Here is a 13732-nt window from a genome sequence, read left to right on the forward strand (position 1 = left end):
ACAAAAACTGACAAATTCAATTTTTTGTTTTGAAAAAAGCAAAATTTATTTTTTTTTGATTTTTTTTTTTTACTAAAAAAAAAGTGTGTTTGCATATATATATATGTACATTTAAAAAAGTAAGAAGTTTGTATGTGTTTGGCTTATTGATGTAATGATAATTCGAGTATTCTAGCAGCTTCACGGAGATTGATCACTTCTTTTTCGAGCTCTGAGATTTTGTTGTCTTTGAGTTCAAGTAGATTGGAGGTTTGGAACTGGTTGGCCAAATTCTTTGAATCCTGTTGCTGTTCCAATTCACGTATACGTTCTAAAAGCTGCGAGTTGGAGTCTCTTGTTGATTGGTATTGTGCATTTTGTTGCTCCATCTGTTTAACCTTTTCCTGGAGTGATTTGATATGATTGTTAAACTCGAATTGCTTTAGGGTCAGGCTGGCATCACGTTGTTTCTGCTCGTTGAGTGATCTCTCCAACTCTTGGATTCTCTTATCTTTATTGGTTGACAACTCTTCGAATTGCTCTCTCAGCATTGCTATCTCTCTTTCCTTTTCCTCCACTAAACTATCGTTGTTATTGTTATTGTTATCTTCCTCACACTTTTGAGCATGAATAACAGTGTCAATGAGTTGTTGTTGATCTCCATTGTAGATAACAGAGTTACAATTGTTTTGCTGATCGTCGTCTCTCTCTATAGTTTGTTGATCGTCTTGGTGATAATAATTATTTCTACCCAAAGAATTATGATCTTGTTTTCTCAACTCTGACAACTCTCTTTGTAATTCACCATTCTCTTTAATTAAATCCAACATAACTTTAGTTTGAACCAAGTTTTGATCTATTATAAAAATAAAAGCAACAAATGATTAATAACAATCTCCTAAATGTAAAAGATACAAAGTATAATATACATACTTCCACCCAGGTCATCATCTATCATATCAAAACCTTCACTTGTTATAAAGTCTCTCAAACTTAAACTTTCAGCAGTTGGCAAGAAATTGTGAAGAGGATTCTCTATGTCGCGATTGGAAAGAGCAAGTGGAATGAAATATTTTGGTAAATCAACATTTCTGAAACTATAAAAATAATAATAGAAATATTAGTACTCTTCAAATTGTTAAGTTATATAGATTAGTTTAGTTAATAATTACTTTGATCTTAATGAAATTTCACCTTGGATCAGTGTATGAATATCAAGTGCAAATCTTCTGGTTTGTTGATCGTAGAGTGCCTGGAACTCGGATCTTCTTCTCAACTCTGACTGGTAGCGCTTGTAGTAGGTTGGAATCTTGGCAATCTCATTGATCAACTCTTGGTCGCCAATGATATTCTGAGATTGATTCTGAATGGTGTCGAGCGACGACAACGATTTGATCAGACTATTAAAGTGGTCAATAAACATTGATAGATCCTTATTGATGGCTGAATAGTACTTGATGTAGAGCTTATAGCAATTCTCCACGTATGCCGAAAAGTGTTTCATCAAAGTCTCTGTGTCAAAGATGAAACCAAACGACGATTCATTCAGGCCACGAAGTTGATTAAGACCGGCACGCACCGTTTCAAATTGTTTAGAAAGACCTTCTACCTCTAACAATCCTTCTAATACACTAAATAATAAATGAAAAAAAAAAAAAAAAAAGAAGATGTCAAATTAATATTATTTCTTTAAAATTAGCGATACTATTTATCAATAACAACTTACTTTTGATTGAAATGAGTATGTGACTTTTCTTTTGAATCCAAATCCTTTGAGATCTTTATGATATTATCATAGAGATCACCGATGTCACGTTGCAAGAAAGTCTTTATGATGAATGGCAGACGATCTACAAACGACTCGTTGGTTTCATTTCCATCATTGTCAAGATCCTTCAAGTTTCTAACGTTTTCTAGAGCTTGATGATTGGCTTGGTTATTCTTACAGAAATCACCAATTCTATTCATTGCAAGTGTAAAGTTTGGTGTTTTGCTGTGAATTTTAAAAAAAAAAAACAATATTAATAAGTTACTTATTTTAAAACTGTGATTTTAATCATTTGTTTAAACTTACATTTGAGCAACATAAAACTCCTTAAATAAAGCATACAATCTTAAATAATCAAGTGATTTCTTTAGAATATCTGTAACAATAAACTGTACTCTTCTTGCATCTGCCAACTTTTCCTGTTATTATTAAGTTTAAATAAAAATATTTTAAATTAATAAATGTAATTGCTTTTCTTCTTAAATGATTATTAAGCTTATATATACTTACATCTTGTAATTTATGAATTGTCCAAACCATTGGTTGTTTAATGATTTCAGAGAACTTTGATACTTTATCAAGTGGACTGAAAAGAATTCGTGGAATCTCATGTTTCTTACTAATTAAATAAACTCTATCCTGAAATATTTGAAAAGTTTGGATTCAATATTTGTTTTGATTTGTTCAATATTATTAATTATTACTAATACTTACAACTGTATAGATTGGACGTTCAATAGTATCCTCCAATAGATACAACTTATCAGAGTCATGATAAGATACCAATACCAATTGATCAGCCAATGACAGATTAAACTTTGACTCAATGAATCCTCTATATGTTTTATCACTAGATTATATTTTCAAAAAAGATTATTATTGAGATAAAGTTAGTTACATGTGTTGATAAAAAAAGAACAAACTAAATCTAAACTAAAATAAAACACTTACTGAATTTGATACAAATCTTGAAGATTCATTAAATAACGATCTTGTCCTGGTACTTCGAGTTGTACGAATTTATCTTGTAACCACTTTGAACGAATGATCTCTTGAATTGTAATTCTTTGTTTGGGATTCGGGTTGATCATACGAATCAATAGATCCTTGAAATCTGCAGAGAGTGTTGATGGCAATCTATAGATTTGCTCTGGGTTGACCGGAAGTGATACCGGGTCATTATAACGTGCTCTTGCAATATAAAAGAATACCACACCCAACGAGAAGATATCCACCATATGATCGTATTTAATCTTTCCAATCTCTGGTGCTGTAAACAGCGGACTTCCAACATTAGATCCCAACATCTCTATCTCTGTCATCGATTTTGAAAATCCGAAATCAGTCACTAATTTAGTAAGTAATTTTAAATAAAGTTAGTTAGTTACTTTAAACATATATATAGATATTCGCCACTTTATCTACTTACATTTAAATACGAATCTATTATTATTTTGGTGAACTAAAACATTGGCTGGTTTCAAATCTCTGTGAACTATGGGTTTCTCTTGACTGTGAAGGAATTGAAGTGCCGAAAGAATCTGTACAAATATGGTCTTCAATGTGTTCTCTGTAATCGGTGATTTCTCCATAAAGTATTTCTGTAATGAATCACCATTACAATATTCAAAAACATATGTATATTGATCCTATTATAAAGATAACAATGATATTATTAATTTCAATATAGATATTAATGATAATAATAATAAAAATAACACATACAAGTACATCTGGAATGTTTACTATGTGTGGATGTTGTTGACCGTTTTTCAATTTATTTAAGATATCGAATTCTGTTTGAATGTATTTCTTTGCAGCGAGATTCGATTCGTAGGTATGATAGTTGAGTAGTTTCACTGCATAGAGTGTACCTGTTGCATGATCCTCTGCTTTGTAGACAGATCCAAACGATCCACCACCCAACTTCTCTAATCTCTTATAACCACCTGTAGTCTGACCTGGTTTTCTAAAATATTCTGATGTCTCTCTATTAACTATCACTATTTGATTTTGTTGTTGTTGATTCTGTTGTTGCTGTGGCTGAGCGGGTTGCTTTTCAGGTGTCTTTTTAAAAAAATACATTTTTTTCTATTCTTTTTCTCTTTTAATTAACCAAAGAAACAACTAACAAAACAAAACAAACACAGACAGATGTATGCTTCTGTATATTTCTATTGTACAATCAATGTATTATTAATCTATCTACAAACTATGAGTATATATATATATATATTATCTTATCTGTCTAATTATTAAAATAATAGTATGAAAAAAACAAATAAAAGTGTGAAGACAGACAGTCAATAAAAAAACTAGTATTAAAAAAATAAAAAATAAAAAATAATCTAAATTATTATAATATTGTTATATTATTATGATTTGTATGAATCGAACAAAAAAATAAAATAAGTATATTAAAAAAATAAAATAAAAATAGTGTTGATTGCTGTGTTTGTGTATGTCTATCTGTCACCAAAATTAATTAAAATAAAATAGAATATAAAAATTTTGCAAATATTGTGTGTGCAAATATTCACATAACAATAAAAAAAAAAAAAACCACACATTCTCAAATTTATGAGTTTCTAAAATTGAATATTTTAATTTTTCGCAGAGGTTTTTTTAATTTTTCTTTGTTTTTTTTGGTTTTTATTATTATTATAAGTTTAGTTGTAGAACTGAACGAACACTCTTTCCCTCATGCATCAAATGGAATGCTTCATTGATTTCACTGAGTGGCAAATTGAAAGTAACGAATTCATCTACTTTGATTTTACCATCCATATACTATTATAAAATAAAAATGATAAAAATAAAAATAATTATTATTATTATTAGTTTAAATAAATAAATCTCTAAAAAAATAAAATAAAAATAAAATAAAAAAGAATGATTGATTTTTTTGCTTTTACACTTACCTTGTCAACGATACCTGGTAATTGAGATCTACCTTTGACACCACCGAATGCCGATCCCTTCCATACACGACCAGTGACCAATTGGAATGGACGAGTGGAGATCTCAGTACCGGCTGGTGCGACACCAATGATTGTACTGACACCCCAACCCTTGTGACAACACTCCAAGGCGGCACGCATCACCTTTACATTACCGATACACTCGAATGAGTAATCTACACCACCATCGGTAATCTCTACCAATAGCTGTTCAATTGGTTTCTCATAATCTGTTGGACAAATACACTCTGTTGCACCAAAGAGTTTAGCTAAATAAATAATAAACAAAATGAAGTGTTAAACAATACATTCTCTAAATCATGATTTAACCTACAAATCTATCTATCTATCTATCCATCTCTATATATATAAATATTATAATTATATACACACACTCTCTCTATTTCTTTCTCTATCTTCTAATCTCTTATATTTCTAACCTTTTTCAAATTTCTCTTTGTTAATATCAATTGCAATGATTCTCTTTGCTTTAGCTTCGGCAGCACCCATTACAGCAGCAAGTCCGACAGCACCCAAACCAAATACGGCAACAATAGCACCTTCTTCAACTTTAGCAGTGTTTACAACAGCTCCATATCCCTAAGAGATTTGATCGATTGGTTAGAGTGTATGTAAGTAAGATACTTGTGAAATTAGTTTTGTTTTATCTTAACTTACAGTTGTAATACCACAACCCAATAGACAAACTTTATCTAATGGTGCATCTTTTCTAACTTTGGCAATTGAGATCTCTGCAACCACAGTGTACTCGGAGAAGGTCGAACAACCCATAAAGTGATAGACGGTCTGTCCACGACAACGGAAACGCGAGGTTCCGTCTGGCATCAAACCCTTACCCTGAGTGATACGAATGATCGAGCAGAGATTGGTCTTTCCGGACTTGCAGAACTTGCACTCACGACACTCTGGGATGTACAATGGGATGACGTGGTCACCGACGGCAACACTGGTGACACCCTCACCGACCGACTCGACGACACCACCACCCTCATGACCGAGAATCGATGGGAAAACACCTTCAGAGTCGTGACCGCCCTGTGTGTAGGCATCGGTGTGGCAGACACCCGACGAGAGCACACGTATTCTGACCTCACCGGCCTTGGGTGGGTCAACCTCGATCTCCTCAATAACAAAGTCTTTCTTTGCTTCCCAACAAACTGCTGCCTTACATTTAATAACTTGACCGACTGTTGTTGACATCTTTTTGTTTCTCTCTAACTAGCTAACTAATTTCACACACACACACACAAAAGTAAAAAAAAAAAAAACAAGTTTAAATTAAATTTTGATGTTTGTTTTTAAAATGTTCAACTTTAAAAAAAATGTAATTCAATTTAATTCAAAAAAATAAAAATAAAAAATTATGTTTTATTTAAAAAATAAAAATAAAAAATAAAATGATAATAATCTTGATTTTCAGATAAGATAATATCTTGACATATATCTTCATCAAGAGTGTACATTTTTTACATTTTTTTTTGTTTTTTTTCAATTTACTTTTTTTATGATTGGATTGACCAAAAACAAAAATTAATCAGATCGGATTTGACCAAAATAAATTTCATGCTTAAAACAGGTGACAACACAAATAAAGAAAAAAAAAAAAAAACAAAAAAAAAAAAAATTAAAAACAAATTTAAATTTTTGGTGATAATTGTTTTTTTGCAATTTAGTGAAGTGAAGTGAGTTTTTTTGCTCTGAAAAAATATTATTAAAAATAAACCAATATATTATTATTATCATAATCAGTTATTAGGAAGATTAATTTATAATTCTATATTAGAATACTAGTAGAATAATAAAAATAAAAATGAATTCATTTTGGGAAGACGACGGAGAGGATACAGAGAATGAAGAGACATTCAAGACTGTGATTAAAGCAACCAATTTCATAAATGATGAAGATGACGATGGTGGTGCTTGGAATTCACCGACCAACGCTGAGTTGTCAAGTGACTGGGGAGAAGATCCATTCAAGGGAAAACAAGCTGGTGCTGGTGGTGCCAAGAAGAACAACAAGGACAAGAAACCAAAGAATAGCAACCAACAACAACAACAACAACCATCAACAACAAACAATGTAGAAACAACAGATACTACTGATGGTGACAACAACAACAACAGTAACAGCAACAACAACAACAACACAAATACTACAGATGTAAAAGATGTATTAGTAAATGAAAATCCAGTTGATCATCAACAATTTGAAGATCAACAACAATCATCATCATCAAATAATAATATAGTTAAACAAAAAAAATCAAATATAAATGATGAAACACAATTTCCAAGTTTGTCAACAAAGAATCAAAAAATCAAAAGAAAAACACCACAAACCTCAGGTGACAATGATGACAGTAATGACAATGAGAATGAAGCTGATGATCACCAACAACAACAACAACAATCTTCATTACCATCATCAACCGGTAAATCATGGAGTCAATTACTTTTGGAGAGAAAAGATGATTTCGATCAAATCGATAAGGAGAGAGAACAGAAAGAAAAGGCAGACAAGGAGAGAGAGTTAAACGCCGACGTCGACCAATCAAGTGCACAAGAGACAACACGTTCTGCACCATTGATCATCAAGGCACAAAAGTCGGTCCATTCATACCAGCCACTCACAAGTAAGAGCAGCACTAAGTCTAAGCCAGTCAACAACGTTGAAGTTGTCACACCAACACCAACACCAACTCCTACTCCTGTTGCTTCAAACCAAACTAAAAGTAGTAGTACTACATCCAAGTCTACAGCAGCAACAGCAAAGACAGAGACTAAACAACAACAACAACAATCAACAAAGAGTGCTTCTAAAACAACTTCAACACCAACACCAACACCAGCTCCTGCTCCTGTATCAACACCAGCACCAAAGTCTGAAACTAAACAACAACAATCAACTTCAACTTCAACATCAAAACCAAATGTAACTAATAATAAATCTAGTACTACTAAAGTAAATAAACCAACAGCACCAACACCCACTCCATCAGCACCAGCAAAGTCTGAAACTAAGCAACAACAACAGCAGCCAACTAAGACTACTACTAAAGTAGATAATAAATCATCTACCAAAACAACTACACCAACAACAGTAACAGCAACTAAGAATAATACTCAAACAGCTAAACCAGAAGTTAAACAACAACAACAACCAGCTGTAGCATCAACATCAAACAAAAAGAAGAAATCAAAGTCAAAAGAAACAGTAGTTACCACTTCAAACGTAGAGTCATCATCCACTTGGAATAGAACAATCATCTCAATTCTCATTGTAGCAGTTGCTTTTGCAGTTGCAACCAAACTACCAGAGATTATGATTACTCTCGGTAGTCTCACATCACAAAAGAAATAAACAAACAAACCAATCATAAACAAAAGACAAATCATAAACACAACCATAAACAATACATCAAATCATAAACAAACAAAACCATAAACAAACAAACAAATCATAAACAAAAAAACAAACCAATATAGATATATACATACATATAAATATAAAATAAAATAAAAAAACGTTAATATAACAATTGATTTATTATAATTGATTGATTAGATTCTCTTTATTGTTTTATTTTACTTCTTCTCAAATTTGTTGTTTATAAAGTTAAGAGTGTTTTTGATTTAATAATATAATTTAATAAGTTCATCAGAGACAGCGGATGGAGTTAGTACACCGAGTTCGGTGAATAGTAAAGTGATATAGGAGGGTGGTGTGTAGTCGAGTGACGGTGAATCGATGGTGAGTAGTTCGGGTTTGGTGCATTTGCAACATTGTTTGCAAATGTTGAATGTGTCGTGTTCCTTCTTGAGACTTTCGATATCCGATTGGTCCAGTGGGTAGGATCTTGTGAATTTAAAACTTTCGGCGGCCACATAGAATGGTTTCTTGAATGCCTTGGCAACGATACTGATCTGATAGGTACCGATCTTATTGACGATACCACCGTTCTCTACGATCGCCTCTGCACCACACAACACATAGTCTACCTTATCAATGATTCTCGATACACCACCATCCATAATTAACTTTACAGGTATCTTTGCTTCTTCTAATTTCTCTGCTAATTTATAACTTTTTAATTATCAATTGATCAATCATTAGAAATTAGTAATTGTTGTTGTTGTTGTTGTTGATTTTGTAGTTAATCCACTATATATTCATAACAATAATTATAACATACCCAGAAGAATCAGGTCTTGATTCTGTTACTATAACATTGAATCTCTTTCCTTGTGATGATGCATAGAGAAGTACAGATAATACAACACGTGAATATCCATGTACCAATATAGTGATGTCGTCACGAATGAATCGGTTCGATAGGTGTGAAATCTTTGTACGACTCTTTGATGATTTATCAGAGAGTTGTTCACCTCTTTTAATTAATGTTGTTTTACATTGATCGAAATTCTAAAATAGCATAAATATATATAAAGTAAAGTGGAATAATCTATGAGTAAAATGTCCTATCATCTATCATCATATTCTTTTCAACATACTGGGAAATCTAATGAAGTTCTAGTTACAAATCTAATAAATAATTCGCAAACCGATGATAATGAAATGGAGGTATTTAAATCGCATTGTTTGAGATGAGCAGTTGCATATTCCAATTCCTTTTGTAGACCCATGATAGTGAATGCCTGACTCTTACTGATGACCTCTGTCAGTACCTTAATAGCAGGTATAGCAATTGCTGTATCAACTTCTCTTTTTATCTCTTGTGAAAACATATCTACAACTGTATATATATAAGCAATAAATAAATGAATAATAAATAAAGTTAACTCTACTGTCTATGTCTCTCTGTCTCTCACTCTCTACCAATTCAGATTCAGTTCAATATTTGAATCATATATATATATTTACCCCAACTAAAACTTGGATTGAGTTCTAAAGATGTACTGTTTGTATTCATTCTTCAATCATACAAAAAGATATATAAATAAATAAAATAGTAGTAGATATATAGATTAGATCAAATCAAATCAATAAGTTAGTCTAGTTTTAAAAAAAAAAAAAAAATTTTTTGTCGATTAATTAAAACATGAGAATAAAATGTGAACCATTATTTAAATTTACAAGTTGTTATTACTATTTTTATTTTATATTCAATTAAATTAGTCAATTATAAAGATGTGAATGAAGCTCAACTACAAAGGAAGATATTTTACTTCAATTATCACTAAATTTCAAAAAAAAAACAACTAAAGTATTTATATACGACCAACAACATTCTAATTAAACTTTTCATATGTAAACGCAATCAATTGCAAAAGTTTCAAACCAAAAGTAATATCGTCTCTTAAATACTACTACTTTCTATTACATTTCTTTAAAAGTCATTCATGTTTTCGCTCACCAACTAATTTTTGTTTTACAAATTTGTGTGTAAGTGTGTAATGATTAATAAGCTTAGATTTTGAATATATTTGGGAACTATTTCTTTTAAACAAGTATTTGAATCGATTTGCAATAGCAAAAACTAAACATCTGTACTAAATTAATATTATATTAATTAAAAGATAAAAACTTAAAACTTAACAGTAACAATTACCAATCATTATATTTATTGGGATGAATTAATGTTGTTTTTTACACAAATATTTGTTTAGATAATTAGTCATTTTTACATGTATTTTCAATATGCTACTTTTAAAACAAAATAAAAAACTATATAAATGATCAAATTTAAAATTATCTAATTCATTCCAAAACAATAATATATTTTACTAAAAACTAAACTAAAAAAAAATGAAGATTGCTATTTTTGCCATGTTGTTGGTAGCATTTACTTGCTTATCAGCTGTAAACTCAACATTCATTGTTGGAACCTGTGATTCCAGTAAGTGTGGTTTCGGTCAAGTCTGCATCTGTGAGGGTGGTGTCAATCACTGTGTATTGTTGGATCAATGCGATGAGGTTGCTGTAGTGCAAACCATTGAACACAGTTGGGTTGAGAACGGTCAATCATTCACTTTGTACCGTGTACATGTCTTCAACTATGGACCAAGAACCTTGAAGAATATTGCCATTCAAACCGATTGTACCTTGGATCCACGTGACCAAAGCTCAGTATGGAACGTTGTTTACAACAATGGATTCTTCTCCCTCCCATCCTATGGTCAAGGTATTGCCACTGGTAAAGAGTTTGTCTTTGGATACATTGACCGTGGTATGCGTTCACCAAACTTATTCATCCGTGCCCTCCAATATTAAATAAAATAATTATTTATATTTAAGTTTTCTTTATAATTTTAAAAATTCACCTTTTTTTTTTGTTACATAATATATATTATTTTTAATGTTTTTTTAAAGACAGGTCAAATCATTTACAAAAAGGATAGATACCAATAATTTTGTTTGTAGAGTATTTTGCATAAAGAATAATTCAAATAATATTTTATTAGTTGATAGGGGATTGGAAATTTAAAAGCATATTATTGATTAAACTTATATTCTTTTTTAAATGTAATTAATTATCATCAAATTGGTTGAAGTTTCCAAATTCGGTTATCTTGTTTTTCCAGTGAGTTTTGGAATACGTAATGCTTTTGATTTGATACTTCTGTAAATCAATTTAACCTATTGTATTTGTTGAGCATTGGGTTGATTTAATACGTTAAAAAACCATTAACTCCTAGGAGGAATTCAGGAAGAGACGAGGTTATTTCAAAACGTACCAATACTGATATATAAAAATAAAATTTTTTTTTCTTAATTAAATCTGATTTTTCATTTTTATTTTTACTTTTTTTTGTTTTTATTCTTTGCAAATAAAGTAAGTGATGATCTAAGTGATCAAAGATCAACAATATAAACAACATTAAATAAAACCATAAAATGTATATCAATGAAAGATTGTGATAAGAATATGTTGATGAAACTTACAAGATAGTTACAAAAAATCATTTCAAATTTTATTATTATTAAGGTTAACAATAAATTTAAATGTAAATACTCAAAGAGGTTCCGCAATCATACGAAATGTATGCATATGCATCCGGAGAGACGGTCGATCGCTGTCATTTCTCCTGTTTTTCACTGATTCAACACCACCCAATTAAATAAAGATAAAAAATAGAAAAAAAAAAAATGATTTATAAATTTATTGTAATAATTAATATTGATGATTTTATTTATTAATAAATAAAAAAAAATAAATAACCATCTGTAAGTTGAATAGAGTTGTATTTTAAAATTAGGTTGTGTGGTAGTGGGATTTACTCTTTCCTTTATATGGGTGGGTTGGTGATGCCGATGTCGATGTCGATGTTGGTGACAATGATGATGTTGATGATGACAATGGTGAAGAAGGAGATGTTGTTGTTGATGATGATGATAAAGATTTCTCTATTATATGAGGTAGAGTTGTGTTATTATTATTATTGTTATTATTGTTGTTGTCATTATTATTATAAAGGTTCAATTAGACGATAATCTTGAAAAGTTAAGAGTCCACTGCACATGAAACAAACTTTTGATCGAGAGATGCTCTATGTTTATTAATGTATACGAAATAATCTGCTATACATTCTAGGATCTCATTAGTTCTTTTGTCATATTCTTCTTGATCTACTTTATCATAGTCTAACCAAACTTCCCAAAACCTGAAACCTGATATGGGCCTGTTGAGCACTGCAACGATACATTTGGCTCTGTAATTGTTATGTTTGTACAATATCTAACTCTTGATCCAGATTCACACATGACAGATACTCTTTTGACATCGCCACCAAACCTATCGGATGTTATGTTGATACGTTGTTTTCCAATTTGTATCACACTGAAAAGTGTCATTGCCGGCTCACATACAGTATCATTGATACGAACATAACCTCATAGACTTTTTTTTTAATACCTTAACGCGCAATAAATCTTTGGTTGATGTACTGCCCCAAAATGATGAGGATAGTCAAGTAAGAAATTACATCATTAGGTTAAGAATAAATCATAGCAAAGAAAGAAAGTTAAATTTTCAGAAAAGTTAACTTATTAACCTAAAAAAACTAACCTAAAAAATTTACTTATTAAAACTTTTCAATTTGTAAAGGGTATGTTGATTCCTGTATTTCTCTTTAATGTTCGATTGAAGAAGAATTCAAAAAAAAAATTTATGAAAGTTCAGATAGATTGTCTATGAAATCTTCTAGAATTTGGATTTTTTTATTTTTATTTTTGTAAGATCATACATGGATCTCTTAGATTTTTTTTCAACAATTTGCATTCAATTTTAATTTAATTCAATTTAAATTTTGTAAAAATTTGTTAAGATTAAAAAAATATAGCACTCATTTTTTTTGATCATTCATCCACCCACTCACTCTCTCCATTTATCTACAGATAAATCAACAACATACTCTCTCTCTCTCTATTTATTTATTATTAAAACTTTTTTGTAAAAATAAACACTTGATTTTTTAAATGGCCACTCAAGAGCAATTGAATAAACTTTTCGAAGTTGCCAACGAGGCAAAGAAGAGAGCCTATTGCAAATATTCCAATTTTAGAGTTGGTGCTGCTTTGCTTTGTGAAGATGGTACTATTATCTCTGGTTGCAACGTCGAGAATGGTAGTTATGGATTGACCATCTGCGCAGAGAGAACCGCATACACCAAAGCCATCTCCGAAGGTCACACCAAATTCAAAACCATCGTTGTAACAACGTAATGTATTCAAACAATTACTTTTTAATCAAACAAAAAAAGATTACGATAATAATTTCTAACTTAAAATATATATATATTAATTATTTAGTGATGTTGAAGATAGATTCATTACACCGTGTGGTGCATGCAGACAGTTTGGAATTGAATTTGGAAACTTTGATGTATATTGTGTCAAACCAGATCTAAAATCATTTTTCAAATCAACTACCTCCGATTTACTACCAGGATCTTTCACTCCAGCCGACTTGGATGCTCCAAGAACCAACAATTAAAAATAAATAATTTAATATAATATAAATAATTATTAAAATAATTTCAAAGA

General features: G+C 30.7%; 7 protein-coding genes across 7 annotated transcripts; 3 read left to right on the forward strand and 4 right to left on the reverse strand.

Moving 5' to 3' along the window:
* Positions 1–143: 143 nt before the first annotated feature.
* Positions 144–3832, reverse strand: PPL_03276 (uncharacterized protein; the record flags this gene model as incomplete). Its single annotated transcript, XM_020574244.1, has 10 exons — positions 144–835; positions 913–1076; positions 1152–1610; positions 1706–1972; positions 2054–2166; positions 2258–2386; positions 2462–2582; positions 2699–3095; positions 3177–3396; positions 3473–3832. The coding sequence occupies 10 exons, from the start codon at positions 3830–3832 to the stop codon at positions 144–146; spliced, it is 2922 nt and encodes a 973-aa protein (XP_020436316.1).
* A 576-nt stretch (positions 3833–4408) lies between these two features.
* Positions 4409–5928, reverse strand: adh5 (S-(hydroxymethyl)glutathione dehydrogenase/class III alcohol dehydrogenase; the record flags this gene model as incomplete). The annotated part of the gene is made up of 4 exons (XM_020574245.1): positions 4409–4537; positions 4669–4976; positions 5148–5307; positions 5386–5928. The coding sequence occupies 4 exons, from the start codon at positions 5926–5928 to the stop codon at positions 4409–4411; spliced, it is 1140 nt and encodes a 379-aa protein (XP_020436317.1).
* A 610-nt stretch (positions 5929–6538) lies between these two features.
* PPL_03278 (uncharacterized protein) lies at positions 6539–8089 on the forward strand (the record flags this gene model as incomplete). Its single annotated transcript, XM_020574246.1, has 1 exon — positions 6539–8089. One exon carries the CDS (start codon positions 6539–6541, stop codon positions 8087–8089), a length of 1551 nt encoding a protein of 516 aa, XP_020436318.1.
* Positions 8090–8361: 272 nt separating this feature from the next.
* eIF2b1 (translation initiation factor eIF-2B subunit) lies at positions 8362–9659 on the reverse strand (the record flags this gene model as incomplete). The annotated part of the gene is made up of 4 exons (XM_020574247.1): positions 8362–8812; positions 8922–9151; positions 9241–9482; positions 9611–9659. 4 exons carry the CDS (start codon positions 9657–9659, stop codon positions 8362–8364), a joined length of 972 nt encoding a protein of 323 aa, XP_020436319.1.
* Positions 9660–10495: 836 nt separating this feature from the next.
* On the forward strand, positions 10496–10960 carry PPL_03280 (carbohydrate-binding domain-containing protein; the record flags this gene model as incomplete). Its single annotated transcript, XM_020574248.1, has 1 exon — positions 10496–10960. One exon carries the CDS (start codon positions 10496–10498, stop codon positions 10958–10960), a length of 465 nt encoding a protein of 154 aa, XP_020436320.1.
* A 221-nt stretch (positions 10961–11181) lies between these two features.
* On the reverse strand, positions 11182–12541 carry PPL_03281 (uncharacterized protein; the record flags this gene model as incomplete). Its single annotated transcript, XM_020574249.1, has 3 exons — positions 11182–11201; positions 11969–12094; positions 12337–12541. 3 exons carry the CDS (start codon positions 12539–12541, stop codon positions 11182–11184), a joined length of 351 nt encoding a protein of 116 aa, XP_020436321.1.
* A 624-nt stretch (positions 12542–13165) lies between these two features.
* cda (cytidine deaminase family protein) lies at positions 13166–13682 on the forward strand (the record flags this gene model as incomplete). The annotated part of the gene is made up of 2 exons (XM_020574250.1): positions 13166–13407; positions 13499–13682. The coding sequence occupies 2 exons, from the start codon at positions 13166–13168 to the stop codon at positions 13680–13682; spliced, it is 426 nt and encodes a 141-aa protein (XP_020436322.1).
* Between the last annotated feature and the right edge of the window lie 50 nt (positions 13683–13732).

Source organism: Heterostelium album, assembly GCF_000004825.1.
Source record: "Heterostelium album PN500 unplaced genomic scaffold PPL_scaffold3, whole genome shotgun sequence".
Lineage (NCBI taxonomy): Eukaryota > Evosea > Eumycetozoa > Acytosteliales > Acytosteliaceae > Heterostelium > Heterostelium album.